This window comes from Rhinopithecus roxellana, chromosome 16 (assembly GCF_007565055.1).
Source record: "Rhinopithecus roxellana isolate Shanxi Qingling chromosome 16, ASM756505v1, whole genome shotgun sequence".
NCBI lineage: Eukaryota > Metazoa > Chordata > Mammalia > Primates > Cercopithecidae > Rhinopithecus > Rhinopithecus roxellana.
Window position 1 is genome coordinate 87,298,658 of NC_044564.1, and position 27,416 is coordinate 87,326,073.

The 27,416-nt window shown below is 41.6% G+C and overlaps 2 protein-coding genes across 12 annotated transcripts in view; one reads left to right on the top strand and one right to left on the bottom strand.

The window, feature by feature from the left end:
- The window catches only part of NOL8 (nucleolar protein 8), a 28,698-nt gene extending 13,295 nt beyond the window's left edge, over positions 1–15,403 (bottom strand). For 2 of the 9 annotated variants that reach the window (XM_030920357.1, XM_030920351.1), the window contains exons 1-8: positions 15,253–15,403; positions 14,083–14,248; positions 13,504–13,566; positions 11,748–11,826; positions 9,367–9,502; positions 8,771–8,839; positions 3,844–5,718; positions 667–780 (exon numbers count right to left, since the gene is read on the bottom strand). In XM_030920357.1, the coding sequence (XP_030776217.1) occupies positions 667–780; positions 3,844–5,718; positions 8,771–8,839; positions 9,367–9,502; positions 11,748–11,826; positions 13,504–13,566; positions 14,083–14,221 (2,475 nt within the window). In that variant the 5' untranslated portion in view covers positions 14,222–14,248; positions 15,253–15,403. The other 7 variants (XM_030920358.1, XM_010375095.2, XM_030920352.1 and 4 more) reach the window with 7 other exon arrangements.
- A 141-nt stretch (positions 15,404–15,544) lies between these two features.
- CENPP (centromere protein P) overlaps positions 15,545–27,416 on the top strand; it is a 280,354-nt gene continuing 268,482 nt past the window's right edge. The window contains exons 1-2 of one of the 3 annotated variants that reach the window (XM_010375099.2): positions 15,545–16,155; positions 22,523–22,704. In XM_010375099.2, coding sequence (XP_010373401.2) covers positions 16,049–16,155; positions 22,523–22,704 — 289 coding nt within the window. In that variant the 5' untranslated portion in view covers positions 15,545–16,048. Of the gene's footprint in view, positions 16,156–22,522; positions 22,705–24,160; positions 24,275–27,416 lie in introns of those variants that run through there. The other 2 variants (XM_030920359.1, XM_030920360.1) reach the window with 2 other exon arrangements.

The window sequence follows — 27,416 nt, forward strand, 5'->3', positions numbered from 1 at the left end:
TGGAAATTCCTGACTCAGTGAAATCTAACTGGCCTCTGGGATCAGGGGCCCAGAGGCTCCCCAGTGAAGCCTGGATTTGGGGAGGTAGTTATTACATGCAAGAACAGTTTCTGTAGCATTTCACTAATACTGATGTCATGTTGCAGATGCTGTGGAGAATACAGGTTCATATATAAAAATCTCCAAAACCCCTGCAGTCTCAATGTGTGGTGACCTGGCAAGCCCTGGGTGTCACTGGGGCTCTCAGGAGGGTTTTATGTTGAGATTGGCAGTTGTGGCCGGGCGCGGTGGCTCAAGCCTGTAATCCCAGCACTTTGGGAGGCCGAGACGGGCGGATCACGAGGTCAGGAGATCGAGACCATCCTGGCTAACATGGTGAAACCCCGTCTCTACTAAAAATACAAAAAAACTAGCCGGGCGAGGTGGCGGGTGCCTGTAGTCCCAGCTACTTGGGAGGTTGAGGCAGGAGAATAGCGGGAACCCGGGAGGTGGAGCTTGCAGTGAGCTGAGATCCCGCCACTGCACTCCAGCCTGGGCGACAGAGCGAGACTCTGTCTCAAAAAAAAAAAAAAAAAAAAAAAAAAAAAAAAAAGAGATTGGCAGTTGTTTGTGATGTGGATCTGCAGAAGTAGATGAATGTCCACAGGGACATCCTGAACTTCTTACTTTTACCCTTTCCTCTCCTGGATGGCTCTGCTCCTGAGTCGATGTCTCCTCTGTTTCACATTCACTGTCAGAACCGAAGATGATGTGCGTTGGCTTATCCTCTGGATGACCATCCTAGGGAGGCCATCAAAAGCATTGCATCTTAAAAAGATTTATGACGAAGACTCCAAAAGCAATTGCAGCAAAATCCAAAATTGACAAGTGGGATCGAATTAAACTAAAGAGTTTCTGCACAGCAAAAGAAACTATCAACAAAGTAAACAGACAATGTACAGAATGGGAGAAAATATTTGCAAACTATGCATCTGACAAAGGTCTGATACCCAGAATCTATAAGGAACTTAAACAAATCAATAAGCAAAAAACAAACAACCCTAGTAAAAAAATGGGCAAAGTACACAGCAGACACTTCTCAAAAGACAAAAAAAAAAAAATACGGCCAACAAGCATACAAAAAAAATGCTCAACATCACTGATCATTAGAGGAATGCAAATCAAAACCACAATGAGATACCATCTCACACCAGTCAGAATGGCTATTACTAGAAAGTCAAAATACAACAGATGCTGGCAAGGTTGCAGAGAAAGGGGAACACTTATATACTGCTGGTGGGAATGTGAATTCATTCACCCACGGTGGAAAGCAGTTTGGCGATTTCTCAAAGAACTTAAAACTATGATTTGACCTAGCAACCCCATTAGTGAATATTTGCCCAAAGGAATATAAATCATTCTACCATAAAGACACATGCACACATGTTTATTGGAGTACTATTCATATTCATTGGAGTACTATTCATATTTATTGGAGTACTATTGGAGTACTATTCAGCAAAGACATGGAATCAACCTAGATGCCCATCAGTGGTGGACGGGATAAAGAAAATGTGGTACACAGGCCCCACGGAACACTGTGAAGTCATAAAAAAAGAATGCAATCGTGTCCCTTGCAGCCACATTGATGGTGCTGGAGTTTATTATCCTAAACAAATTAAGAGAGGAACAGAAAACCAAATACTGCATGTTCTCACTTATAAGTGGGAGTTAAACGTTGAGTACACATAGGGGAGCAATAGGCCAGGTACAGTGGTTGACACCTGATATCCCAGCACTTTGGAAGGCCAAGGCAGACTGATTGCTTGAGCTTAGGAGTTCGAGGCCAGCCTAGGTGACATGGTGAAACCCCATCTCTACAAAAATACAAAAATTAGCTGGGCATGGTGGCACGTGATTGTAGTGCCAGCTACTCAGCAGGCTGAGGTGGGAGAATTGCTTGAGCCTGGGAGGTGGAGGTTGCAGTGAGCTGAGATCATACCACTGCACTCCAGGGTGACAGAGTGAGACCCTGTTTAAAAAAAAAAGGGGCGGGGGACAATCAAAACTGGGGTCTACTTGAGGGTGGAGGGTGGGAGGACAGTGAGGATTGAAAAGTTACCTATTGGGCCGGGCACAGTGGCTCACACCTGTAATCCCAACACTTTGGGAGGCCAAGGCAGGCGGATCACCTGAGGTCAGGAATTTGAGACCAGCCTGACCAACATGGTGCAACCCCATCTCTACCACAAATATAAAAATTAGCTGGGTGTAGTGGCGGATGCCTGTAATTCCAGCTTCTCAGGAGGCTGAGGCAGGAGAATTGCTTGACTCTGGGAGGCGGAGATTGCAGTGAGCCGAGATCATACCATTGCACTCCAGCCTGGGCAACAAGAGCGAAACTCCATCTCAAAAAGAAAAGAAAAACCACCTATTGGGTACTATGCTGATTATCTGGGTATCTGGGTAACAAAATAATCTGTACACCAAACTTCCAAGACATGCAGCTTACCCATGTAACAAACCTGCACATATACCCCCAGAACCTAAAATAAATATTGGAAGAAAAAAAAAAGCATTGCGGCTTAAAACAACCCAACCTCAAACTGAACTTGTCTAAACCTATCACTCCCTTCCCCTGCCAAGTCTACTTCCTGCCCTTTTTCCTTATCTAGTGAATGCCATCACTATCTGTTTATTTGCCCAAGACTGAAACTTACAATTCCTCTTTCTATCCCTATCTATTTATCACCAAGTCCTATCAATTAAACTTCTTGATATCAATTCAATCAATCTATTCCCATTGCTGTTTTCATGGTTTTGACTTTTCACCTCCCCAAAGGCTCTCCTTGGTTCCAGATGGACCCATTCGATTTGTTTTCATCATAGTCTGAAGGATCTCTCCCAAACAGAGGTTGACAAACTTTTTCTGTAAAAGGCCAGAGTAAATATTTTAGGCTTTGCAGGCCACATATGGTCTTTGTTCTGTATTTAAAAACTATTTTTAGCTTGAAGGCTGTACATAAATAGGTCATGGGCTGGATGGCCTTTGAGGTGTAGTCTGTCAACTACTGTTCCAAAATAGACACAATTAAAATTCTTCTCTCCTTTGCTTAATCTTCTCTCTTTTGCTTAAAATTCTTCACTGTCTTTTCATTTTATGAACAAAATCAAACCACTAGCCTCATTTCTTGCCACCTCATGCTGTGTAAGTTTTAGTTACTGACTGAAAACATTCACCCTTGTATAAATGTTCCTTTTTCCTAGAATGAATGCCTTTCTGCTCCCTTCCCACCCTTTCGCCTGGGCCTGACCAATTCCCACAGATCTTTTCCTATTACTCAGCTCAGACTACAGAAGTTCCCAACTGACTTGGTGTGTTTCCTGTGTGCTGCCAGGGCACATGGGCACAATCTCCTCCTGGCCCTGTGTAACTGAACTGTGACTGTCAGCATGCCACGCCACGAGCCAAAAACTGTATGAAAGGCAAGATCATCATCTTCATACTATAAATCTGGCACTTACTATACAGGTGTACTTAACAATTGTTAGAAGAATGAACAAAAGCCCGTTACAGTAAATCTTGAAGACTTGGCAAGGTATAAATCACTTGACAAGTGACTTATATGTAAATTCAGACACATTTGAATACATTACTTAACTATACCAGGTATGCTTCTAAATGAAAGAAAATTATAAAGAAAATTTCAGATAAACCAGATGAAAAAGTTAACTCAAGAACCAAAACATGAAACTGGTGAACACCAAGACAATCAGCTCTATGGGGGCACACCTCACTTCATGGGAAGGAAAAGCTAGCCTTTGCGAGTTCTTGTTAAATCCATGCATTGAAAATACACTCACCAACTTTGCCAGAGCATTATGCACCAGCTTCTTCTGCGCTTCTTTTGCTTTCTGCCTCGCTTCCAAGGCTGCCAAACGCTTCTCATTGTCTTCAGCATGCTTACCTTTAGCACTCAGATCTGACGAATTACTAACAGAAAGTGAGAAATCAGTTTTGATTTCCCAAGTGTCCTTGGATGAGACCTTTGGTGATTTCTTGAGAGATGTGAGGCTGCTTGAATCAGACCTCTCTTCCCTTGAAGCTTCTGTCTTTGTGGTACTATGGCAGCTGTCTTTGTCAAAGCCTATGTTGTGAGTCTTTGCACTAAGACCTAAGGACTTCTTACCTTCTAATGGCCTAGAAATAGGAATCGTACTTCTGTTTTCAGAACTGCTAGGGGATACTGCCTTGCGATCCTGGCTCTCAAAAGTGATCTGTCTTTTTTGAGGCTGAATATAGTTTGGGCCATTCGCCTTCTTTGCATGTTGGCATGGAGTCAGTTCACCTGATGAGCCATTAACATATGGGGACCCATCTTCCATGGGTATGATACTGAGATCCTCATGTTTCATGGAATTCTGATCTTTATTAATATTGCTAGAGGCAACACTGTCTTTCAAGGATTTTTTCATTGACTCCTTTTCATACAGACAGCCTACTCCCTTGAAAGCCTGGAATTTTGGCTTTAAATTGTTTTCCTTTGGTTTCTGTTTGCCACAGGTGTTCTCCTCTCCTTCTAACAGGGAAGCCACAATCTCCTCAGGATGAATACACTGTCTGCCTCTGTGGAGGCAAGTGGGAGCCTTGGGGCTTTTGGAGCCTCTGACAAACTTGCACTGGGTGGTGGTTTCTGGTCCATCACTCTCAGTATCTCCATTTGGAACCTTCAGATCACTGCCAGCCAACTGTTCCAAATCAGCTAAAGTGAGATTCACACGAAGGCAGTTTTTCATCATGGCATTATACTCCTCATCTCCTTCAGAGTCAGCTAATTCTGATGCAGAATCAGCATCTTCACTGCTACTGGAGTTAGAGGGAGATTTACAATTAAGAGACTTTAATCCATGACCAAGGGCTGACTCTACATTGCTTTTTCTTTGTAGTTTAATACAGTGATCAGAAAGCTCACAGTTTTCTCTATTTTTCAAAGAAATTTTCTTTGTAGATTTTTCCATTTGTGAAAATTCTGTACTGTTTTTGACCTTAGCAACATTTTTTTTCATTGCAATGATTTCATCTGTATCTCCTGAGTCATACTCAGTATCATTTCTCATAATATCATCATCACTATCATGGCAAGAGACATTATTTTTGATACCTAAACCTATTAAAGAATGCAGTTTGTGAATGCCTGATTTGAAATCATCCCTTACAACTTCAAAAGGATCATTTTCAGATTCATTTATTGAGGGTTGTGTAGTTCTCTGTAGGTTTTCCTCTTTTGCAATCATCATTCTCAATTCATCTTCAGAATCAATATCATCATCAGAAATGCTATTTCTCTTCTTGGCAGTTTCCAAGCTAGAAGTCTTAAAAGGTAGATTTTTAAGTTTCTGAGTATCAGAAACAGGTACAGGCGATGATTTAGAAGGAGTAATGGAATCACAAGTTCTTTTTTCTGCAGCCTGTTGCTGTGTTAAGGGTGGTCTCTCTATTACCCTCCTGGGCCTTGTACTCATGGCCAGAGACCCAATGGAACTCTCATCCTTCTGCACTTTTATCACCTTCTTGGGAGGACCATGAAAGTCAGAGAACTCTCCTCGCCGTTTCTTACTCATAGGGTCATTCCCTCCTTCTAATTCCCAAGTCAGGCTGGATATAGGAATGGTGTTTGTGAAATCCTCCCCTATCTTCTTTAGGTTGTGGCAGTATTTTGAGGGATCATATTTTATGACGTTATGCAAGTCAAGAAACAAAACTAAAGCACTTGGTTTTAGGAAAACTTATCAATCTTTGACACAAAAATTACTGCTTAATCTCAAATAAGTCATTTACCCCCCCTTTCAGTGTCCTGTAACAGAAAATGAGGACTTAATTAGGTTACCTTTCAGGGTCTAAGAAATTGAGCTTTCTATGACATTTTCTGAGTTAAAGTCTAGTATCACCACTATTACTTGGCAGAAATTACTCGGACTGTAGATAGATATTATAGCAAACCTATTCAGATTATATTATAGGTACACAGGTCTCAGGGCTATTTTCTGTAAATCACAGAAATCCATCCATCGAGCTGATACAGTAAAGCAAAGTTCTGGGTTCAGGAGAACCCAGAGGACATGGCCACATGTGTGTCCTTTACTCTCAAACTCTTGGCTATTTCTGTCTTCTCAGTTCTTACTCATCCTAACTGATTCTCCTAGCTCAATAACGTCCACTTCACATGAACTCACTCTCTGCAATCATTTTTAGGTCTTTATTAGAAAGCTGGGCTGGGCACGGTGGCTCATGCCTGTAATCCCAGCACTTTGGGAGGCGGCGATGGGCAGATTACATAAGCCCAGGAGTTCGAGACCAGCCTGGGCAACATGGTGAGACCCCGTCTTAAAAATAAAAATTAAAAATTAAAAAAAATCTAATAAATCTTTACCAGGACTACGTTGACATTATCCAGGAAAGATTCTAGTTAACATCGATGTGTTGTAATGATGGCTGTCATTCACAGATTCCCTAAAGCATGTGAATAGGCAAGTATTAAGGTGCTTTAAGTGATCACTCTTTTTTGTTTTGAGACAGGGTCTCACTGCTGCCCAGGCTGGAGTGCCATGGAATGATCGTGGCTCAATACAGCTTCAACCTTCCAGGCTCAAGTGATCCTCCCAACTCAGCCTCCCCAGTAGGGCCCGGCCGGAATTTTTCTTTTTTTTTTTTTTTTTTGAGACAGAGTCTCGCTCTGTCGCCCAAGCTGGAGTGCAGTGGCGCTATCTTGGCTCACTGCAAGCTCCGCCTCCCAGGTTCACGCCATTCTCCTGCCTCAGCCTCCCAAGTAGCTGGGACTACAGACGCTGCCACCTCGCCGGCTAGTTTTTTGTATTTTTTAGTAGAGACGGGGTTTCACCGTGTTAGCCAGGATGGTCTCGATCTCCTGACCTCGTGATCCGCCCGTCTCGGCCTCCCAAAGTGCTGGGATTACAGGCTTGAGCCACCGCGCCCGGCCGGAATTTTTTTTATTAATATTTTTTGTAGAGTTAGAGTCTCACTATGTTGCCTATACTGGTCTCAAACACCTGGGCTCAAGTGATCCTCCAGTGGCCTCCCAAAGTGCTGGGATTACAGGTGGGAGCCACCGCACCCCACCTTAAGCGATTACTCTTGAAAGTCCCTTTGTTCAGTAACTACTTATATGTGTCAGTTATATGTGAGGTGTGGCAAAGTGTCTATTGTCTCTACTGTCCTTCAATATTTTCCTCTTTGCCATCAGCGGCTGCCATTGGTGGAAAGCTGGAAAGTGGAAAAGAAGAAATCAGTACTTTCTTGACTTTGAGCCACTTGTAGGGAGGGCAGAAGTCATAGCTATGTCCAGTACAACTAGGGCCTGGATTCAGGTAGTGGCTTCAGTGGCACAGTAGCTGTGAGCTCTGAGGACACACGTTTTTGCTTCTCTGGTCCCATGGGGGTAGTGGTTTACTGCAGTTGTCAATCAGTGGGCAATCTGACCTTTGGCTTTTGCTCCTCCAGCACTTGTTTAACTAACTGCATATACTATATTCCCTCTGTTTGAAATACCTGCTACTGTTTCCCTTACCGACTTGACGCCAAGGTTAAAAGCCAAAGAAAGCCGGGCGCGGTGGCTCAAGCCTGTAATCCCAGCACTTTGGGAGGCCGAGACGGGCGGATCACGAGGTCAGGAGATCGAGACCATCCTGGCTAACATGGTGAAACCCCGTCTCTACTAAAAAATACAAAAAACTAGCCGGGCGAGGTGGCGGGCGCCTGTAGTCCCAGCTACTCGGGAGGCTGAGGCAGGAGAATGGCGTAAACCCAGGAGGCGGAGCTTGCAGTGAGCTGAGATCGGGCCACTGCACTCCAGCCTGGGCGGCAGAGCGAGACTCCGTCACAAAAAAAAAAAAAAAAAGCCAAAGAATACATCAAGACGGCTGGGCGCAGTGGCTCACGCCTGTAATCCCAGCACTTTGGGAGGCCAAGGTGGGCAGATCACGAGGTCAGGAGATCAGGACCATCCTGGCCAACATGGTGAAACCCTGTCTCTACTAAAAATACAAAAAATTAGCCAGGCATGGTGGCACACACCTGTAGTCCCAGCTACTTGGGAGGTTGAGGCAGGGGAGTTACTTGAACCTGGGAGGCAGAGGATGCAGTGAGCCGAGATTGTGCCACTGCACTCCAGCCTGGGGACAGAGCAAGACTCTGTCTCAAAAAAAAAAAAAAAAAAAAAGAGAAAAAAAGAATACATCGAGACACACTGCTCAGAATTCCATGATACCAGGTCTTCAAGGTCTTAGACAATGTGACCTCATTGAATAGGCATTAGAATTTGCTCACACTCTGCTCCAAACTGTTTCTCAACCCACCATCCTCCTGCTTGTCCACGTATTTTTATCTACTATTCCTACTCCCAGGACTACTTCCCATCACTTCTACTAATTCACAACCTACCTGAATTCTAAAGCCTTCTTTAATGAAGGTCTCCGGGTCTCTCACGCCTCTTTAGCTCCTTCAGCAATGGCTTGAATCCATGTATGACAATATGAATACATTAATAAACCAACCTGCCTCTTTGGCACTCATCATTTGAATTACTTAATTGTATAAAACCTCAATCCATTTTCTCATGCTCTAATTGTTCCATACATGTAGGTGAGTACCAAGAAACTGGGAACATGCAAACAAACACCTAAAGATTTACTGATAGAGACAGTGAAATGCTAAAGGTATTTTACAAGTATCCATCACTGTGGTAAATAATTACTTTGACAGGCCAAAGGATATTTTACGTTTATGTTGATTTTTAAGGTGAAGAATAGGTAAGACTCTTCCAAATTTGCTCACAACCCAATTCTAAAAGAAAAAAAAGAATTTATTTACTATATGTGACACAAATGGAAAAGATTTAATAACAATATTAGGTAGATACAACAAAAAATCAGTGGGCTATGATTACTGTTGGGTTTAGTTTTCTGACAATGAGTTACCAAAGAGAAAAACTGTGAGAGGGAAGGAAAAAAAAAGGGAGATCTGGAGCAGCTATCAATCCCAAAGTAAACCATGTAGGATGGTTTACAAAAAACACAGGCGACTAATTTAAACAGGCAAACTTGGGACCTGCCTGTATTCCTGGCTACCTATGTCCCTTGAAAGTCCACCTCTGCTTGAGTTTTGATTTCTTTCTCTGTAAAATGACAGAGAACTATGTTTACCTACGAGTTGTAAATGCACCTTGAAAAATCATAAACTCCTATCTATGTTAATTGCCTCAAGAAAGGGGAAAAGAGGAACTGGTTTTAGACATGACACCCACGATCACATGATCTCAGGCATCGGTTCCCAAGACTATGTGGTTGGCTCAGGCTACAGAGGAGACTCACCTTATGCCCTGGCACTTCTGTCCCTGGCACAGCTTTCATATGGAAATCCACTCCTCCTATCTTTTCTAACAAGTTGGTGTTACCTGTTGTTGATTTTTCTTTCTTAGCTTTTGCTTCCTTTCTCTCTTGGGCCAATCTGAATCAAAAAGAAAATACAAATAAAAGAGTCAGAACAATCAGCCACGTAAAATGGCTATTTCACTTTAGGTGAGCCTAAATGAGCACTATAAAGTAAACAGCTTTATAGTATTAAAAACCAAAATAAAACAAAAGTGCTTTGTTAGTAGCATAATAGCTTACCTACTTATCTGAACATACAATGTTTTTATTGTAGAATACTGGAAGACAGAACCGTGAAGAACACAAAACATATTCTGTATCCCTCATCCTATTGTTAATATTTTGTCTACTTCAGCTTTGTTCTATATGTAAATACACACATTTTATAATGTAATCCAAATATAAGCACAGTTGGGTACACTTCATTTATCAACTTATACATTCTTTGAAAACATCACTATGATTGCTGCACAACATGCCTTTCCATTGATCTACTGTAGTTTATTGACCAGTCCCTTACCACCAGCAACTGAGCAATACAGGCTTGGACAGCAGTGAGAAGCTGTGCTGTCAGGGCTGTCCCACCAGAGCACGAGAGTTCTTTTCCTAGCCCACCCACTACAGTCAGTCTCCTGAATCCCTGACATGCATGCTCACACCTGTGCTCTGCTCCAGTGGATGTCCCAGTCCCCCTTTATGGAAGACCAAGACCATGGATAGCAAGTTCTCTCAATTTTCCCCTTTCAATTTATATACGTTTGACATTTTATGTTATTTCTCTCCATTCAATCTTCCCCATGACGAAGGTATCTTTCGGAGCCCAGTTTGTTAGGTCTTGATTATCTGTATCCTCCTAATGGAGAGAATGCCCCCTCTTCCGATTCGAATCACCGCTGCCTTCTTCAAGCCTGGATAACTGCACAGAGCAGTTGCCTCTGGTCTGTCTCCTTTATGTCCCAGAACAACCATCAGACCCAGCTTCTCAGATATATTCACCCAGGTACTCCAAGCAGCAGCACTGTGTGTTCAACCTGCTCAGCATGGGGCCCCAGTGCCTGCACACAGTAGGCTGGCAACTGCTGCTGGAATGAAAGGTATATAACCACCCTGTTTCACAGTCTGAGGCTTCAGCTGAAGAACAAAATCAAATTCTCACCTTTTCCAGTAAGACCAGTCCCCAAAACATGCCTCAAAGTAGGCTGCTTGCCACTTGTTTTAGAATATATCTGTTCCTGTTACATTTCATTGGTCTGGAACAATCTTATCAACTCTCCTGGTCATTCTATCTTTTTCTTTTTCTTTCTTTTTTTTTTGGAGACAAGAGTTTCACTCCTGTTGCTCAGGCTGGAGTGCAATGGCACAATGTAGGCTCACTGCAACCTCTGCCTCCCAGGTTCAAGTGATTCTCCTGCCTCAGCCTCCCAAGTAGCTGGGATTACAGGTGCCCAGGACCACACCTGGCTAATTTTTGTATTTTTAGTAGAGACAGGGTTTCACCACGTTAGCCAGGCTGGTCTTGAACTCCTGACCTCAGGTGATCCACCGGCCTTGGCCTTCCAAAGTGCTGGGATTACAGGCGTGAGCCACCGTGCCCGGCCTCTATCTGCATATTCTTAAATTGTTTCCTATTTTGAAAACTCCCCAACTAACAATACCTTTTCTTCCTGAAAATACCTTTAGGATTTTAAAAGCTCTAATGGTTTTTATAATACATTGTCTTGCTCTTAAATCATTTGCCTAATCACTCTTATGCCTGTCATACAGTGATCTCCTATTTCCTTTATATTTTTGTATGACACCAGCATTAATAGTCAAAATCAACATAAGCAATTCAGAAGTCTACTAAAATTTAAATGCAGACAATGCTAAGATTCAGCAACTCCATTTTCTGATATAAACCGAGTGAAACACCTGCATATACATAGGATACGTGTTCCAGGATCATCTACAACCATGAAAAAGTGGAAACAGTCATCAGTGGGAAGGGACCACCACACTGTGGTATAACCACTTTCTGAAATAGTACTAACAATTGTTATAAAGGGAGAAGATCTACATTGCCACAAAAGGGTGTGTTAACAAAGAGAAAATAAGTACATATATACTTTTATAGTTTATTATATACATACGTAAATGCACGAAATTATCCTTTGTGTTGGCGTCTGGCGTGAAGGGATTCAGAGTTGAAAGGGATTTCAGCTCTACTTATAATGTTTGAATTTGTTAAGAACACCATATTACTTGATAATTTGAAATAATATATAAAACCACTTACAATATTAAAAAAAATAGTGTTTAAATCCATGTGAAGCAAAACTTACCTGTGCAAAAAGTTTTCTTTTGCTAGTTGAATTTGTAATGTTCCACCTTTCCATTTTGTTTTATTTAAAACAGACATACCTATAAAGTAAAGAATTATTACTCAAGTACATGGCAATGAAAAATATATTTCAGCTTGTGCTTTTTCTAAGAAAAGTAGGCTTGTTTATCACAGAGACCCACGGGAAGTGGAAGAAAAGAAATGAGACCGGGAGAGAGGGAGCCTAGGCTCTTGTCTCATGTTGACAACTTACCAAAAGAGTCTTTACACTCCCTATCTCACAGTGTTACTAGATTGGAATGAGGCAAAATATGTAAAAAGTAAAGCAAAATTTATTTGCAATTTGTTTATAAACAAATGTCAGGAACCTCTGAATAACTGACATTTAATGTATATTTTATTGTTATTTCCTATAACTATAAAACATGTATTTCCTGTAACTATAAAACAATCATCTTTTCAGGTGAATCAGAGGACACTCTGGAATCCTACAGTACCTTAATTTTACTTACCACCTCATAGTAATTATCATTGTAGAACTTGTAGATGAATTAACTATGAGTAACTGAACTGTGTGAATTACTATGCCCTAGTAATTGATTTCTCTGAGTATCTGCTGTCAGCTTCCTTAATAATACCATTAACAGAATTTTGCAGGTGGTAGATACTATACTAAGTACAAATGTATCTTTTATTTTTGAGACCGAGTGTCCCTCTGTCGCCCAGGCTGGAGTGCAGTGGCACGATCTTGGCTCACTGCAACCTGTCTCCCCAGTGATTGTCCTGCCTCAGCCTCCCAAGTAGCTGGGATTACAGGTGCCTGCCACCAAACCCAGCTAATTTTTGTATTTTTAGTAAAGATGGGGTTTCACCATGTTGGCCAGGCTGGTCTCAAACTCCTGACCTCAAGTGATCCACCTGCCTTAGCCTCCTAAAGTGTTGCAAATGTATCATTTAATTTAATTCTCACAGAAATATTATGAGGCAAGCACTATCTTCTGTCATTCATCACATAAGCAAACTGGGGCTGAAAAGTTTAAATAACTGCCACAGGTCACAAAGCCTAGCTATGTATTCTTAAGTACAACTTCACATTTGTCACATATATTCCTCACTGAAAAATAGAATAAAGCAATCTTTTTGCAAATGAAATTACAAAAGACTGATTGCCCTCTTCCTCTATTAGCATGTTCCCTTTACTTACTTTCTGTGTCTTTTCTCACTTTCTGGCCTCCAAATAACTAGAGTATGTTACTGTGTCAGTGGCGGTATGGATTATCTCCCGTTCTTCATTGAAGGCCACTGTTTGCCCTTGACTTTACTAAACTTATCAACAAGAGATTTCACAATTTCAAGGATATGGTCTTACAAGGGTGTATTGTAAAGCTCCCTCCTTGAGTGTTTAGTGACAAGGATTAGCTCCCAAAGAAATGATCAGACTGAGGGGGAATTTGGCATGATATTCAGTGGGATATATGTAACAGGCAGTTTCTATGAAAGTTTGGTCCCTTGTCCAAAATATTTGAGAATAGCAGTTTTAAGTAAACCCACCAGCAAGTGGTACCATGTCCGCTGATGCCAAATGCAATGGACCTAAACCTGCTGAGTCATACGATACTGGAATTCTCTTGATCAACTGCTGTCCCTCTAGATAACGTAAAAATGGCTGTGGAGGTTTAGACTTAGAACCAAAGGTATTCCAAGTTACAGAGTGATATAAACTGGCAAATAGTATAGAAAATTTATGATGATCTTACATTTTTTCAGGTCTGCTTCTGCTACACTGATGTTGATATATGCAAAGACTTTCTGTGGGTTTCCTAAAAAAAAAAACCAAAAACCAAAACACAATTTATTTAAATTCTTATCCAGAGAGCAATGTAAAAATGGTTGTTTCTAAATTAAAAAAAAAAAAAAATTAGTTCTTGAAAACTTATTCTTTCAAGCATAAACGTTGTTTTTTTTTATTGGCTATAAAATAAGCATGATTATCAAAATATTCCAAAAAAAAAAGAAGAAAATGTACAGTAGTCAGTTAAGGAAACATTTTGATTGTATGCTAGTGATAGTCTACTTAATGGGACACTTAATGTTAGAAAAGTCTAGTTCTCAAAACTAGAAGTTAATATGTTTTTGAAATCAGATGTTTAGAATTTAGAATTTTTTCTTATTTCAGAAATGAATTCTGGTTAAGTTCTACATCACACATTATACCTCCAAAACATCACTTAAAACTTTTGGTGTTCAGAGCTAACATTTATCTTGGGGTTGTTTTATTTTCTAGTACTTAACCTGAGTTATGTCTGCCTATACCCAGTGAAGGACCATAAATTTACCTTGGTCATCTTTCCGTGTGATGATCTCCACATCCAAAACTTCTCCAAATCTGCTGAACTGATTTTGCAGGTCTGCCTCAGAAATGTTCTGGCTAAGGCCACCCACATAAAGGCGCTTCATTTCTCTGTTCACTTTCATGGAGGCTGGTCATATACTTGGTGTGTTCTAGTGGGAAAAGTAATTTTCTGTATACAGAGAAGAAGAGTTCTTTCCCTTAGTTCTTCTAAAATCTAACAAAACAACTACTTCCTCTGAACCGTCTGTATCAAATCCGTCTCCTGGATCTGTATTTCACTTCCAATTGTATTGCTTCCAAATTTTAGTCTTGGAGGTTTAGCCCAAGCCCTACATCCACATTTTTCATGAATGTACTTTGGAACAGCAACCCTATCCATGTAGACACAGGTCCAGAGGTTTTTTCCTCCAAATGGCCATAATATTACTCTATCCCTCTTAATGTTACCTATTCACGTTTTTAGATGTTTTTCCTTGATTCATCCATACATTCATTTACTGTCTGTAACAAAGGCTGATAGAAACAGGATGTGGCAGGTAATGCACTAAAAGATAAAAAGAGCTAGTCTACGTCTTCCTAACAGTCTTCGCCCCCAACCTACCCACCCCAGCTTTCTTCCTCCGGGAAGACCCAAAGAAGTGAATACACAGGCTAGGAGCTCCTGGAGCTCCTCATAGTCCCAAAAGAATTAAACAAATGGCACAATATTATGTCACAATAAAAGTGCTGCAAAGTGGGGTTCAATCACAAAGACCAAGTGATATAGCGAATACAGACTTGTGTTTTTGCTACGTGCCTGCATTGTACAATGTAGTTTGCATGTTTCCCATTTTTCAGAAGAGCAGAAGAGGTTAAGTCACTTTCCCAATGCCATACCGAAAATTAGTGAATCCAGGATTATAATGCAGGTCTAACTTCAGAACTTGGAATTCTTAACACTATACTATGAAGGCTGCTGGATCACAGAGACTCAGGAAAGCTTTTCCAGAGGTACTAGGGCCCATCATAATATCTCTCATTTCGTTTAGCACCCGGCAGGCGCTCAGCTCTCGCCCTGCCCTTCCCCAAGAGCTGAGACTCTTTCCAAACCAGACTCCCAACCAGCGTCCACCACATGGCATGTATTCTGGGCAGAGCTCCGCCCCCAGCCTACCCGCCGCAGCCTTCTTTCTCCGAGAATTCCCATAGAAGTGAAGAGAGAGTCTAGGAAACGGCCCTGTGACTACTCATGCCTGAAACCCACTCCTCACCACGTCGTTCACCCATAGCCAGCGCCGCTGCAGCCCCTAACTTCTGGTCACATGTCCCAACGGACCATCCTCTATTCCTTCCTACTCGATTTCCAACCCAGCCTCCTAAGGTTCCGTTACCACAATTCAGTTCCCAAGAGCTTTTAATTTCCTTTCCCGTCCTCCCACCTTCCCTGACGCCTCCGTCACCTCCCCCTCAACGACCGCAAAAGCGCCCAAACCAAAATCCCCTAGTTTCTATTGAACACTATCGCTGTGTGTACCAATTCCTGGACTAGGTCGGCCTAAGTGAGGAAGTGGGGGGGGGGGGGTGGAATAAAGAGGCGCGCCCCTCCACGTGATCCCAGCCCTGCCTCTTCAGTGACGCACGCGGCCGGGCGGCTCCAAGGCTGCCGGCTGGGGTGAGCAGCGGAGCGCTTGGGCTTTGAGTAGCAAAGAACACGCTCTCCCGAGAAAGTATAGGCACTGATTAGACAGCCAGGGAAACGTGTGTAGGGACGTCGAGGACCCAGGCTCTCGGGCAAGCGTGTAGTTGGATGGACAGGGCCGCGGGGGTCACGCGGGGCTCTCCCGCCTCCCCTCCTCGTGAGCTCCGGGATGGTCCGCGCCGGGAGCGCGCGCGAGGCTTGAAGCGCGGGTGAAGCGCGCAGGTCGGAGTGACAGCGGCGCTGCCTGCGAGGCTCCGGTGAGCAACGCGTCATGGACGCAGAACTGGCAGAGGTGCGCGCATTGCAAGCTGAGATCGCGGGCTTGCGGCGAGCGTGTGAGAACGCACCGGCGCCCTGGGAAGAGAAGTCCAGAGTCCAGTACGTGACCCCCCAAGTTCCCCAAGCTCCGCTGACCGGGGTTCCGGTTGACCAGGATTGGGGTTCCGGTTGACCGGGGTTCAGATTGACCAGGCGGGTGAATCTCCACAGATATACTCGGTCTCCTACTCCCAGCCCCAAAATATGGGCATGAACTGGCGTTGATCCTTTCATGACAATGGCCTAGAGTTGGGAGCAACGCGTACGGCGCCCTGCTGTAAACGCCTTGCAGGTTTTTAACTCGTTTAATCGCAGTCGTCTGTGGATGACTGACAAAGAGGAAGTCTTGACTATGTCCCTAGCTAGATAGTTCTGCCTCCAGTATGCAGAGGTATCTCTAGTTGGGATTTAGTAACTCCGTTTGATTTCATGGCATTTGTTTTTAATGGGTCAGCTAACCATGGCAAGTGATACTGACTTTTTGTTTACGATGACATAAAAATTCCTTTGAAAAATAACTTCTGTAAAAAAGTAAGTTGATATCAAGAAGAGTAGTTAATATAGCCTGTAGGAGAATTTGACATTCCTCCAAGGTAGGTGCTACTGTGGGTCCTGTTTTATAGTTGAAGATATTGAGGCTCAGAGGAGTTAGGTAGCTCGTCCAAGGTTCCAGAGAAAGGAATTGTCAGAGATGGATTAGGAACCCAAAAATTTAACTCCAAAGTTTGGGCACTTTTGCTTTGTTGAAGGAGAGGGAGAGAAAAGCTCTGCAACCGTAATTATGTATCATCATCTCAAACATGGAAGCCTCTCGAAAACAAACTGTCTTCAATTTTTGAGTTAAGACTAATTTGACACAGGTGCAGAGAGAATGAGGTTTTTTTTTTTTTTTTTTTTTTTTTTTTTTTTTTTTTTTTTTTTTTTTTCCCTGAGCTAACTGGAGAAGAATTGGTAGAAAATGGGAAGGAGGAGATCTGCAGAAAATGTCTGCGTGCGGTGGTGAAAGTAGAGGAAGCTGTGACTGGTAAAAGGGAGAGGAAACAGGTGTGCCCTCCTCAAGTGAGAGTCAATGTATTAAAGACCGTTGCTACTTGAGGTGTGCTCCACAGATGGGACGCTTTAGCGTCACCTGGCGGTTTGTTAGAGCGACATCCTGACCAACTGAATCAGAATCTGCATTTAAAAAAAGATACCCTGCCCTAACAGATGATTTGTGTGCACACTTTGAAGTTTAAAAACTGGGGAAAAGTGGTTTCTTTACTAGCCACAAGATTTCATTAGTCCACATGGTAAAGTAGTGTCAACTGAAAAATCATGAGATCTGCAAATTTTGAGAGACTGTTTCTTAAAAAGGGTTGCAGCCTGCAAAGTGGCCATTCTGACAGGCTGGGAAGCATAGTCTCAGGCAAAGCATAAAGGCCCGCACTTTGGAAGAGGAGGGGTTGGGGCAGGGATTTATGATGGATGAGTGGGCTAGGTATACATATTATAACAGGTTATAGGAGGGGCTATGAATATTCACGAAGGGAGATGTGCTCACGTGTACTGAATAAACATGCATATTACATACATTCCATGTTCATTTTGGGGAGCTGACTTAACATTTAAATGCATTACAATTAGGCCCTGTATGTCAAAAGTTGAAGGAGGGAAGCAAAGGTGCTTAAGTACACAGGCTTTGTAAACCTGTTAGGAGAAGTCCATGGTGGGTGATCTTATCAAAAGAAAAATTTTTGAAATCATTCTCTTGTCCTATCAAAGCCTGTGGAACAGGGGAATCAGTTAGCATCTGGTGGTGGATGAACTGCAATTATTTCAGTATTGCTTATCTGGAGGCCAGTGCTTGTTTAGCCACTAGAGAAAAAAAAAATTGTGGCAGTTAGAACATAGTTCTTTTTTTTTTTTTTTTGAGACAGTTTCGCTCTTTTTGCCCAGGCTAGAGTGCAATGGCGCGATCTCGGCTCACCGCAACCTCCGCCTCCCGGTTTCAAGTGATTCTCGTGCCTCAGCCTCCCGAGTAGCTGGGATTACAGGCATGTGCCACCACCCTGGCTAATTTTGTATTTTTAGTAGAGACAGGGTTTCTCCATGTTGGTCAGGCTGGTCTTGAACTCTCGACCTCAGGTGATCCACCTGCCTCGGCCTCCCAAAGTGATAGTTCATTCTTTTAAGTGTAGGAGGTATGTGACTTAATCCTTGCCTGGCATGGCCTTAGGTCTTATTTATAATTTGGTATCTTATTGCCACAGTCTGTTCTGCAACTCTTACGATCTCGGTTTTAACATTAATGCTGGTCAGTTGTGTCTATATCCCAAATAGGAAGGGCTATAATGAGGTGTGTCTGACCTCCCGTCCTGTCGTGCTTAAGAGCTGAGTTTTTAAGGTTTCTTTGGGGTCCCCTTGACCAAGAGGGAGTCGGTTTGGGTGATTGTGGGGGTGGGGTAGGATTTTATTTTTAGTTCTTAGTAAATTATTTATATAATCTGGGACTTCTCAGTGGTTAAATTGGAAAGTCAGAAGAGTCCATATTGTGGAAGACATTAAATGTCAGTCCAGGGTGTTTGGATTTAACCATGAGGTTTCTTTTCACTATAGTGGAGGAGGAGGATTGGGACTTGTGTACCAAGCTATTTTTTTAAGTGATTATAAGTGGTTGGATGGATTGGAGGTAGGAAAATTGGAGCTAAATTATTCAGCTATATCCATGTGTCCACACTGTGGAGCCAAATTGCCTGCTTTCAAATCCTGTCTCTGCTATTGGCTGAGTGATCTTGGTTAAGTGAGCTCCCTTAAACTTTCTGTGCTTCAGTTTCCTCTATGGTAAAATTATACCCAAGTTTTTGGGTTGCTGTGAGGACTAATTGAGTTAATATATGTAGTTCATTTAGAAGAGTACTTGCCTCATAATAGTGACTAACACAGTAGACGATTGACCTTTAAACTTGTGTATAGATTCATTTTAAAGGAAAAAAAATTCTTGCAAGCTCCTAATTCTGACAAATTTTTATGCTATGAAGACAGACTTACCAATAATAAAACTACAAAGTGAATAAAATTCAAACAAATCCAAAATAGCTCAAACTAACATCATTAGTTGACGTACACAAATATTTTGCTCAAACTAAATAGCTGCTATGAATAAGAATATGCAGATTTTCTTTTTGTGACAAAATATACGTAAGATTTACTATTTTAACCATTGTTAAGTGTTCAGCTCAATGGCATTAAACACTTGCACATTGTTGTACTGCCGTCACCACTGTTCATCTTCAGAACTGTTTCATCTCCCCAAACTGAAACACCATACCTATTAAACACGAACTCCCTACTGGCCACTCTGACAACTGCAGGTTCTTTTTTGAGTTCTGCATATCCAGCTTTTAATGATGACTTGGTTCTCTTACCACTTTGCTCTATTGGAAATACCTTGAAATTTTCATTCATAGCTTGCTGTGACATTTAGTGTTCACTTGTCAGAAGCTCATTTATATTTATGACTTTTTTTTTTTTTGAGACAGTTTCGGAGTGTGGTGGTGCGATCTCAGCTCACTGCAACCTCCGCCTCCCAAGTTCAAGCGAGTCTCCTGCCTCAGCCTCCCAAGTAGCTGGGATTACAGGCACCCGCCACCATGCCCAGCTAATTTTTTGTATTTTTAGTAGAGTCAGGGTTTCGCCATGTTGGGCAGGCTGGTCTTGAACTCCTGACCTCAGGTGATCTGCCCACCTCAGCATCCCAAAGTTCTGGGATTACAGGCGTGAGCCACCATGCCCGGCCGCTCATCATTTATATAGGAAGATTATCTCTGTTCTTTTTTTTCTTTTTTGTTTTGTTTTTTGAGACAGGGTCTCACTCTGTTGCCCAGGCTGAAGTGCAGTGGCATGATTATGACTCACTGCAAACTCCACCTCCCATGCTCAAGCAACCGTCCTGCCTTAGTGACCCTCTACCAGCCAAGTAGTTGGGACTGAAGGCATGGCACCTGCCACTACGCCCAGATAATTTGTTTTTGTTTTGTTTTGTTTTTTGTGTGTGTGTATTTTTTGGTAGACATGGGGTTTTGCCATGTTTTCCAGACTGGTCTCGAACTCCTGGACTGCCTCAGCCTCCCAAAGTGCTGGGATTACAGGAGTGAGTCGCTGCACCCACTCTGTTCTTTTTTCCTTTACTTCTATATTTAATGTAATTTGTGGGGGCATCAGTCTACGATGGCAAATGCAAAAGAGGCTGTGGTAGTTTCATGATTTAAAATGTTAATTTAAAATTAACATTTTAAATTAGCATTAAAACAAAATTTGAAACAATTTTTACAGATTGGGTTCTCAGTGTGAAGACTATAGTGTTAGATTATTCTGTGTAGAGATGGTATAAGGTCATAAGAGCATTGGCTAATGTAGTAGAATTAGAAATACAAAAGGAAGAATAGTTATGTGAGGAGCAGAAAGGATGGCAGTAAGTCCAGATGTCGGGCAAGTGAAGGAGCCAAGGATAACTTCTCTAGAGCCTGACATACCAAGAGAAAGATTTTATTATTAACAAATGTAGGGTAATTTAGAGGAAAAGCAGATTCCAAGAGAAACCATTTGGTGAGATATCAAGCTAGATCTACCTTGCAGGAAGAAGAGATATACGGTTAGAGGTATATTTTAAGAGTTACTGGCATAGAGGAGCTAAGGCTAATCATTTAGTGTTCCTGCAGAATGAAAGAATACATATTTCTGACAGCAGAAGTAAGAGTGTTTGGGTTTTCCTCTAATGTTGGAGACAAGAAGCCGACCCAAGATATCTAATGAGAATTGGGATAATTATGCCCAAGAATCCAAGGAAGGGATGTTTTAAGCTGGTAGGAAAAGTCAATAGTGTAGAATGTAGCAGAGTGTTTAAAGGAAATAATGGATGACAAAAAATAAAATACCATCTAACACAATTATTAGCTAAAATTTCTTCTTTTTAAAAAGTTTTTAAAATTTTTTTTCTGTTTTTTTTTTTTTTTTTTTTTTTGGAGATAGAGCCTTAACTTTGTTGCCCAGGCTGGAGTGCAGTGGCATGATCTTGGCTCACTGCAACCTCTGCCTCCCAGACTCAAGCAATTCTCCTGCCTCGGCCTCCTGGGTAGCTGGGATTACAGGCACCTGCCACCACGCCAGGCTACTTTTTTGCATTTTTAGTAGACAAGAGATTTCACCATGTTGGCCAGACTGGTCTCAAATTCCTGACCTCAAGTGACTCACCTGCCTTGGCCTCCCAAAGTGCTGGGATTACAGGCGTGAGCCCCTGCACCAGGCCAACTAAAATTTCATTCTTTTTCTCAAGGAAAATATATTTGTATGTTCTCAATGAAGAATGTCTAGCTATAGTGATGTTTAAAGAGATTTGCTATTTCTTTTTCCTGAAAAATCTCTTACTATAAAATGTTCTGTGATGTTTACTTTTAGAAATTAAAGTTAGCTAATTGATTTTATTTTTTAATTTCTTTTTTTTTTTGAAGTGGAGTCTCGCTCTGTCACCCAGGCTGGAGTGCAGTGGCACAATCTCTGCTCACTGGAAGCTCCGCCTCCCGGGTTCACACCTTTCTCCTGCTCAGCCTCCCGAGTAGCTGGGACTACAGGCACCCGCCACCATACCCGGCTAATTTTTTGTATTTTTAGTAGAGACAGGGTTTCACCGTGTTAGCCAGGATGGTCTCGATCTCCTGACCTTGTGATCCACGCGCCACGGCCTTCCAAAGTGCTGGGATTACAGGTGTGAGCCACCGCGTCCGGCCTATTTTTTTAATTTCAAGACATCTTTTAAAATAATTTGAGAGGTATATCAGACATTTAGGCTGGAATTTCATGGGTCAGAACTCACATTGTAATTTTGCAAAGTACTCCTGTTGTAATTTATTTTAAAAGTATTTCTAATAGGTGGAAATTTGGAAGTATAATTTGGTTACATATGTTTTTTGTTGAAATTAAAGATTGTGGGCTGGGCATGGTGGCTCACGCCTGTAATCCAACATGCTGGGAGGCTGAGGCTTGAAGCCAGGAGTTTAAGACCAGCCTGGGTAATGAGGCAAAACCGTGTCTCTACAAAAAGGAAAAAGAAATTAACTAGGCACAGTGGCACACCTGTGGTCCCAGCTACTCAGGAGGATCCTTTGAGCCTGGGAGTTCAAGGCTGCAGTGCACTATGATTACACCACTGCATTCTAGCCCGGGTGACAGCGAGAGACCCCATCTCTTTTTTTTTTTTTTTTTAAAAAGGCAGTGTTAGTAACCACACTGGTTTTGAGAAAATTCTTTTTTTTTTTTTTTTTTTTAATGGGGGAAGGGAACTTGTAGGAAGAGAGTAAGAGGGACAAAATGGGAATGCTTTGAGGAAAATGGGGGTATTAGATGAAACACATGTTAGTAATTGGAGTGATTATTTTTGATATTTGCCTTTTAGAAAATCTTTTCAAGCCATACACCAATTCACTTCGGAAGGATGGAAGTCTTCAAAAGATCTGAAAAATCAGCTTGGACATTTAGAATCAGAACTTTCATTTCTAAGTACGCTTACTGGCATCAATATAAGAAATTACTCCAAGCACACAGAAGACCTAACAAGCACTGAGATGGCAGAAAAGAGTAAGCATTTTTTAAAAATCTAGACATAGTATTGAAGCTTTCCTTACTATGCATAAGAAATTGGTTGTCATACTGGATTGAGAAAATGTGGCACATCTACACCATGGAATACTATGCAACCATGAAAAAGGATGAGTTCATGTCTTTTGTAGGGACATGGATGAAGCTGGAAACCATCATTCTCAGCAAACTATCGCAAGGACAAAAAACCAAACACCGCATGTTCTCACTCATAAGTGGGAATTGAACAATAAGCACACTTGGACACAGGAAGGGGAACATCACACACTGGGGCTTGTCATGGGCGGGGAGAAGAGGGGGGATAGTATTAGGAGATATACCTAATGTAAATGATGAGTTAATGGGTGCAGCACACCAACATGGCACATGTATATGTATGTAACAAACCTGCATGTTGTGCACATGTACCCTAGAACTTAAAGTATAATGATTAAAAAAAAAAAATTGGTTGTCATAATATTGAATTAAAATTCTACAAGGTAAGTATATAAAAGTATGGTTGTGGTAAACCTGTTTACTCACATATCTTTTGAACATCACAGTGTTCAAAAAGCTGCCTGGGCCGGGCCCCGTGACTGTGCCTGTAATCCCAGCTTTTGGGAGACCGAGGCGTGTGGATCACCTAAGGTCAGGAGTTTGAGACCAGCCTGGCCAACATGGTGAAACTCTGTCTCTACTAAAGATGCAAAAATTAGCCGGATGTGGTGGTGGGCACCTGTAATCTAAGCCACTTGGGAGGCTGAGCCAGGAGACTCACTTGAATCTGGGAGGTGGAAGTTGCAGTGAGCCGAGATTGTGCTGTTGCACTCCACCCTGGGGGACACAGCAAGACTCCATTTAAAAAAAATAAAAATAAATAAGCTGCCTGAGGTAAATATTAAAGAACAGACAGTTTCTTTTTTTCTTTTACCTTCTCTCCTTCCTGATGGAGAAGAACAGACACAGTTTCTATCATTAAGTACCTTAATAGTCAAGTAAATAGTAATAAGTGAACAAACAACAGCACCATTAATTTATACATCTTAGGAGTTGTTCAGCACTGACATGAAAGCTGCCAAGATAAATGTTTTAGCAGCTGGACCTTTTGCCGGAAGGAAGGTTTCTGGTCCCAGTGACTAGATTTTATTGCCAAAGATCTGTGATGCACTAAGAGATAAAGGGAAGCTACTGCAGCTGTGCAACTGGATGTCAAGAACTTTGGTTGTCAAGAATAACATTCCCAAAAGCAGAAATCATTTTTGGTGTGTTTCCTGACTTTTCCACTGAAAATAACCCTCGTGACAGGGGAGAGGGTCTTGGGCAGCCACTGCAGGGTGACTGAATTACATATGGAAACAGACTGATGGAATTTGGAGACTTAAATTACTTGAAAGGAAGAGATGGAATGCAGAGAGAATAGAGAATGAGGATAGGCCGAGTATAAGACTTCTACTAGCTGAAAAGCCGCAGCATGAAGAGTAGGCGTAGAGTCAGGACAAAGCTAATGTGGTTTGAATGGGAGATTTCAGAAAGGGACATCACAAGAGTTGAAATGCTTTTTTTTCTGTCTGTGAGTAATATGTGCTTATTTTAGCAAACTTGGAAAAACATAAAAATTATAAAGAAGAAATATTTTAAAGCCAGAAATCTAAGTAGTTGTAGGAATTTCTTGAAATTAATTGTGAAGTAATTTAGCAAGAGTAATGGTATGGGAAAAAAAAATCTTGTTTTTTGTTTTTTTGTTGTTCTTTTTTTCTTTGTTTTTTTTGTTTGTTTTGTTTTTTTGAGATGGAGTTTTGCACTGTCACCCAGGCTGGAGTGCAGTGGTGTGATCTCAGTTCCCTGCAACCTCCACGTCTCAGGTTCAAGTGATTCCCCTGCCTCAGCCTTCAGAGTAGCTGGGATTGTAGGTGCATGCCATCATGCCCGGCTAATTTTTATATTTTTGGTAGAAATGGGGTTTCACCATGTTGGCCAGGCTGGTCGCGAACTCCTGACCTCAGGTGGTCTGCCCGCCTTGGCCTCCCAAAGTGCTGAGATTACAGGCATGAGCCACTGAGCCCAGTCTACGAAAAATATTTTGAACAGGAAAATAGTAATACAAACTGATAGTACTAGGCATATGTAGTATAATCTGCATGTGGAAGGGTTCTATCAGAATAAGCCTTGTGACGATGTAGTGTCCGTGTCACTGGTTTTCCAATATTTCTGTTTCTCTTTTTCACAATCATTGTGTAATTTCATAAAGAAGTTAAACAGCTGTTAGGCTTCACAGGTTAAAAATGCTTGAAAGCCTTGTCGTCGAAGACTGTATTTTCTTATGTCACATTTTCTGTTTGTTATGACACGGAAAAAAGTTGCCAGGCAAAAGTGAATAGTTGTTCCTAACAGAAGTGATACAATATTGTTCAAAATAGTTTTTCTAATACTACCGTATTTTGAGGATTTTTAATCTATTAAACTGAGAACAAAACAGTTTGATTTAGTGGATGTGTTTGGTGATGTATGATGCCATCAAATCTTTAATTAATCAGATAATTACTGTGTCTGGCCCAGGCACTTGGCCAAATGCTGTTAGAAAGACAAAGAGCTATTTGAAGTCATTATCGTTTTCCATAGCTATTAATTGGGCAGACACAGTTTCTGTGGTGTGTTAATGAATGTAGCTGAAGCTAGGTAATCAAATGATCTTGATTTCCTTCGAAATAATCATGTGTGAAGAATGTAGACTTTATTGCAGCTATGCTTTTATTTCTCCAAACATTTTTAGAACTCTTCTTTTGGAATTTCCTTTAGTGCCTATGATGATTCTTTTAAATTCTCCATCTTGATTCTGTAAGAGTCAGTTTACAAACTAAGTAATGGAATTTGGAGTCCAAAATTAAGTGTTACCGCAAAGTAATGAGAGTAGGTTTTTTTTGTTGTTTTTTGGGTTTTTTGTTTGTTTGTTTGTTTGTTTGTTTTTGAGACAGAGTCTTGCCCTGTCGCCCAGGCTGGAGTGCAGTGGTGCAATCTCAGCTCGCTGTGGCCTCCGCCTCGTGGATTCAAGCAGTTCTCCTGCCTTAGCCTCCCACGTAGCGGGGACTACAGGCGCACTCTGCTGTGCCTGGCTAATTTTTGCATTTTTAGTAGAGACAGGGTTTCACCACATTGGCCAGGATGATCTTGATCTCCTGACCTCGTGATCTGCCTGCCTTGGCCTCCCAAAGTGCTGGGATTACAGGTGTGAGCCACTGTGCCCGGCCGAGAGTAGTTTTTTAATTTATAGTTTTTATTCTTGTCTTTTAATGAGCTTTAAATGTATGTTATTAAAAATAGGTGGATGGGCTTGATACATGGATTGATTGTTTTGAAGGACTAATCCTCTTCTGTGGTCCTTAAACTTTGTTAAAAATACACCCTTACTCATTATTTAAAAATAAAAATCAGGCCAGGTGCAGTGGCTCACGCCTGTAATCCCAGCACTTTGGGAGGCCGAGGTGGGCGGGTCACTTGAGGTCAGGAGTTTAAGACCAGCCTGGCTAACATGGTAAAACCCCGTCTCTACTAAAAATACAAAAATTAGCTAGGCGTTGTGATGCATTCCTGTAGTCCCAGCTGCTCGAGTAGCTGAGGCAGGAGAATGGCTTGAAGCTGGGAGGTGGAGGTTGCAGTGAGCTGAGACTGCACCATTGCGCTTCAGCCTTGATGGCAGTGAGACCCTGTCTCAAAAAAAAAAAAAAGAAAATACAAAAAAAAAAAGGGTGTGGTGGCTCACGCCTGTAGTCCCAGCACTTTGGGAAACCAAGATGGGTGAATCACTTGAGGTCAGGAGTTCGAGACCAGCCTGGCCAACATGGTGAAGTCTGTCTCTACTAAAAACACAAAAATTAGCGGGCCATGGTGGGGCATGTCTGTATTCCAAGCTGCTTGGGAGGCAGAGGTTGCAGTGATCGGAGATGCTGCCACCATACTCCAGCTTGGGCGACAGAACTAGACTCCATCTGAAAAGTAAAAAATAAAATAAAATAAATAAAATAAAAATCAGTGTGTTCAAGTTAAAAAGCATCAAACTGAAAATTTGTCATGCTACATATATTTATATGCAATTTATGTATGCATAGTGTTCCATAAAGAAAAAATAAAACCTGGACATAAAAAATAAAGCCTGGAGACTGGACAGATTAGTAAGTCTCTCTGGGTCTGATTTCTTATGTGCAAAATAAAGTGGTTGCTGTAGATTACTTCCAGGATTCCATCTGCATTTTTTCTTGAACACATTTTTGGCATATTTATTTTTATGGACAAAGCCCAAGGTCATCTAGATTTTCTCCTGTATTACCTTGTAGGAGTTTTAGTTTTGTATTTTATATTTAGAACTGTAATAAATTTTGAGTTAATTTTTGTGAAAGGTATAAAGTCAGTGTCTAGATTTTTTTTTTTTCGCATGTGGATGTTCAGTTGTTCCAGCACCTTTTGTTGAAAAGACTATCCTTTCTCCATTGAACTGCCTTTGCTCCTTTGTCAAAGATCAGTTGACTATATCTGTGTGAGTCTATTTCTAGACTTTCTCTTCTGTTCTGCTGACCTATTTGTCTACTCTTTCACTAATACCATACTTTCTTGATTACTGTAGCTTTATAGTAAGTCTCTAAATCAGGTTGTTTAAGTTCTTAAACTTTCAGTAAGTCTCTAAATCAGGTCGTTTAAGTTCTTAAACTTTCTTTTTCTTG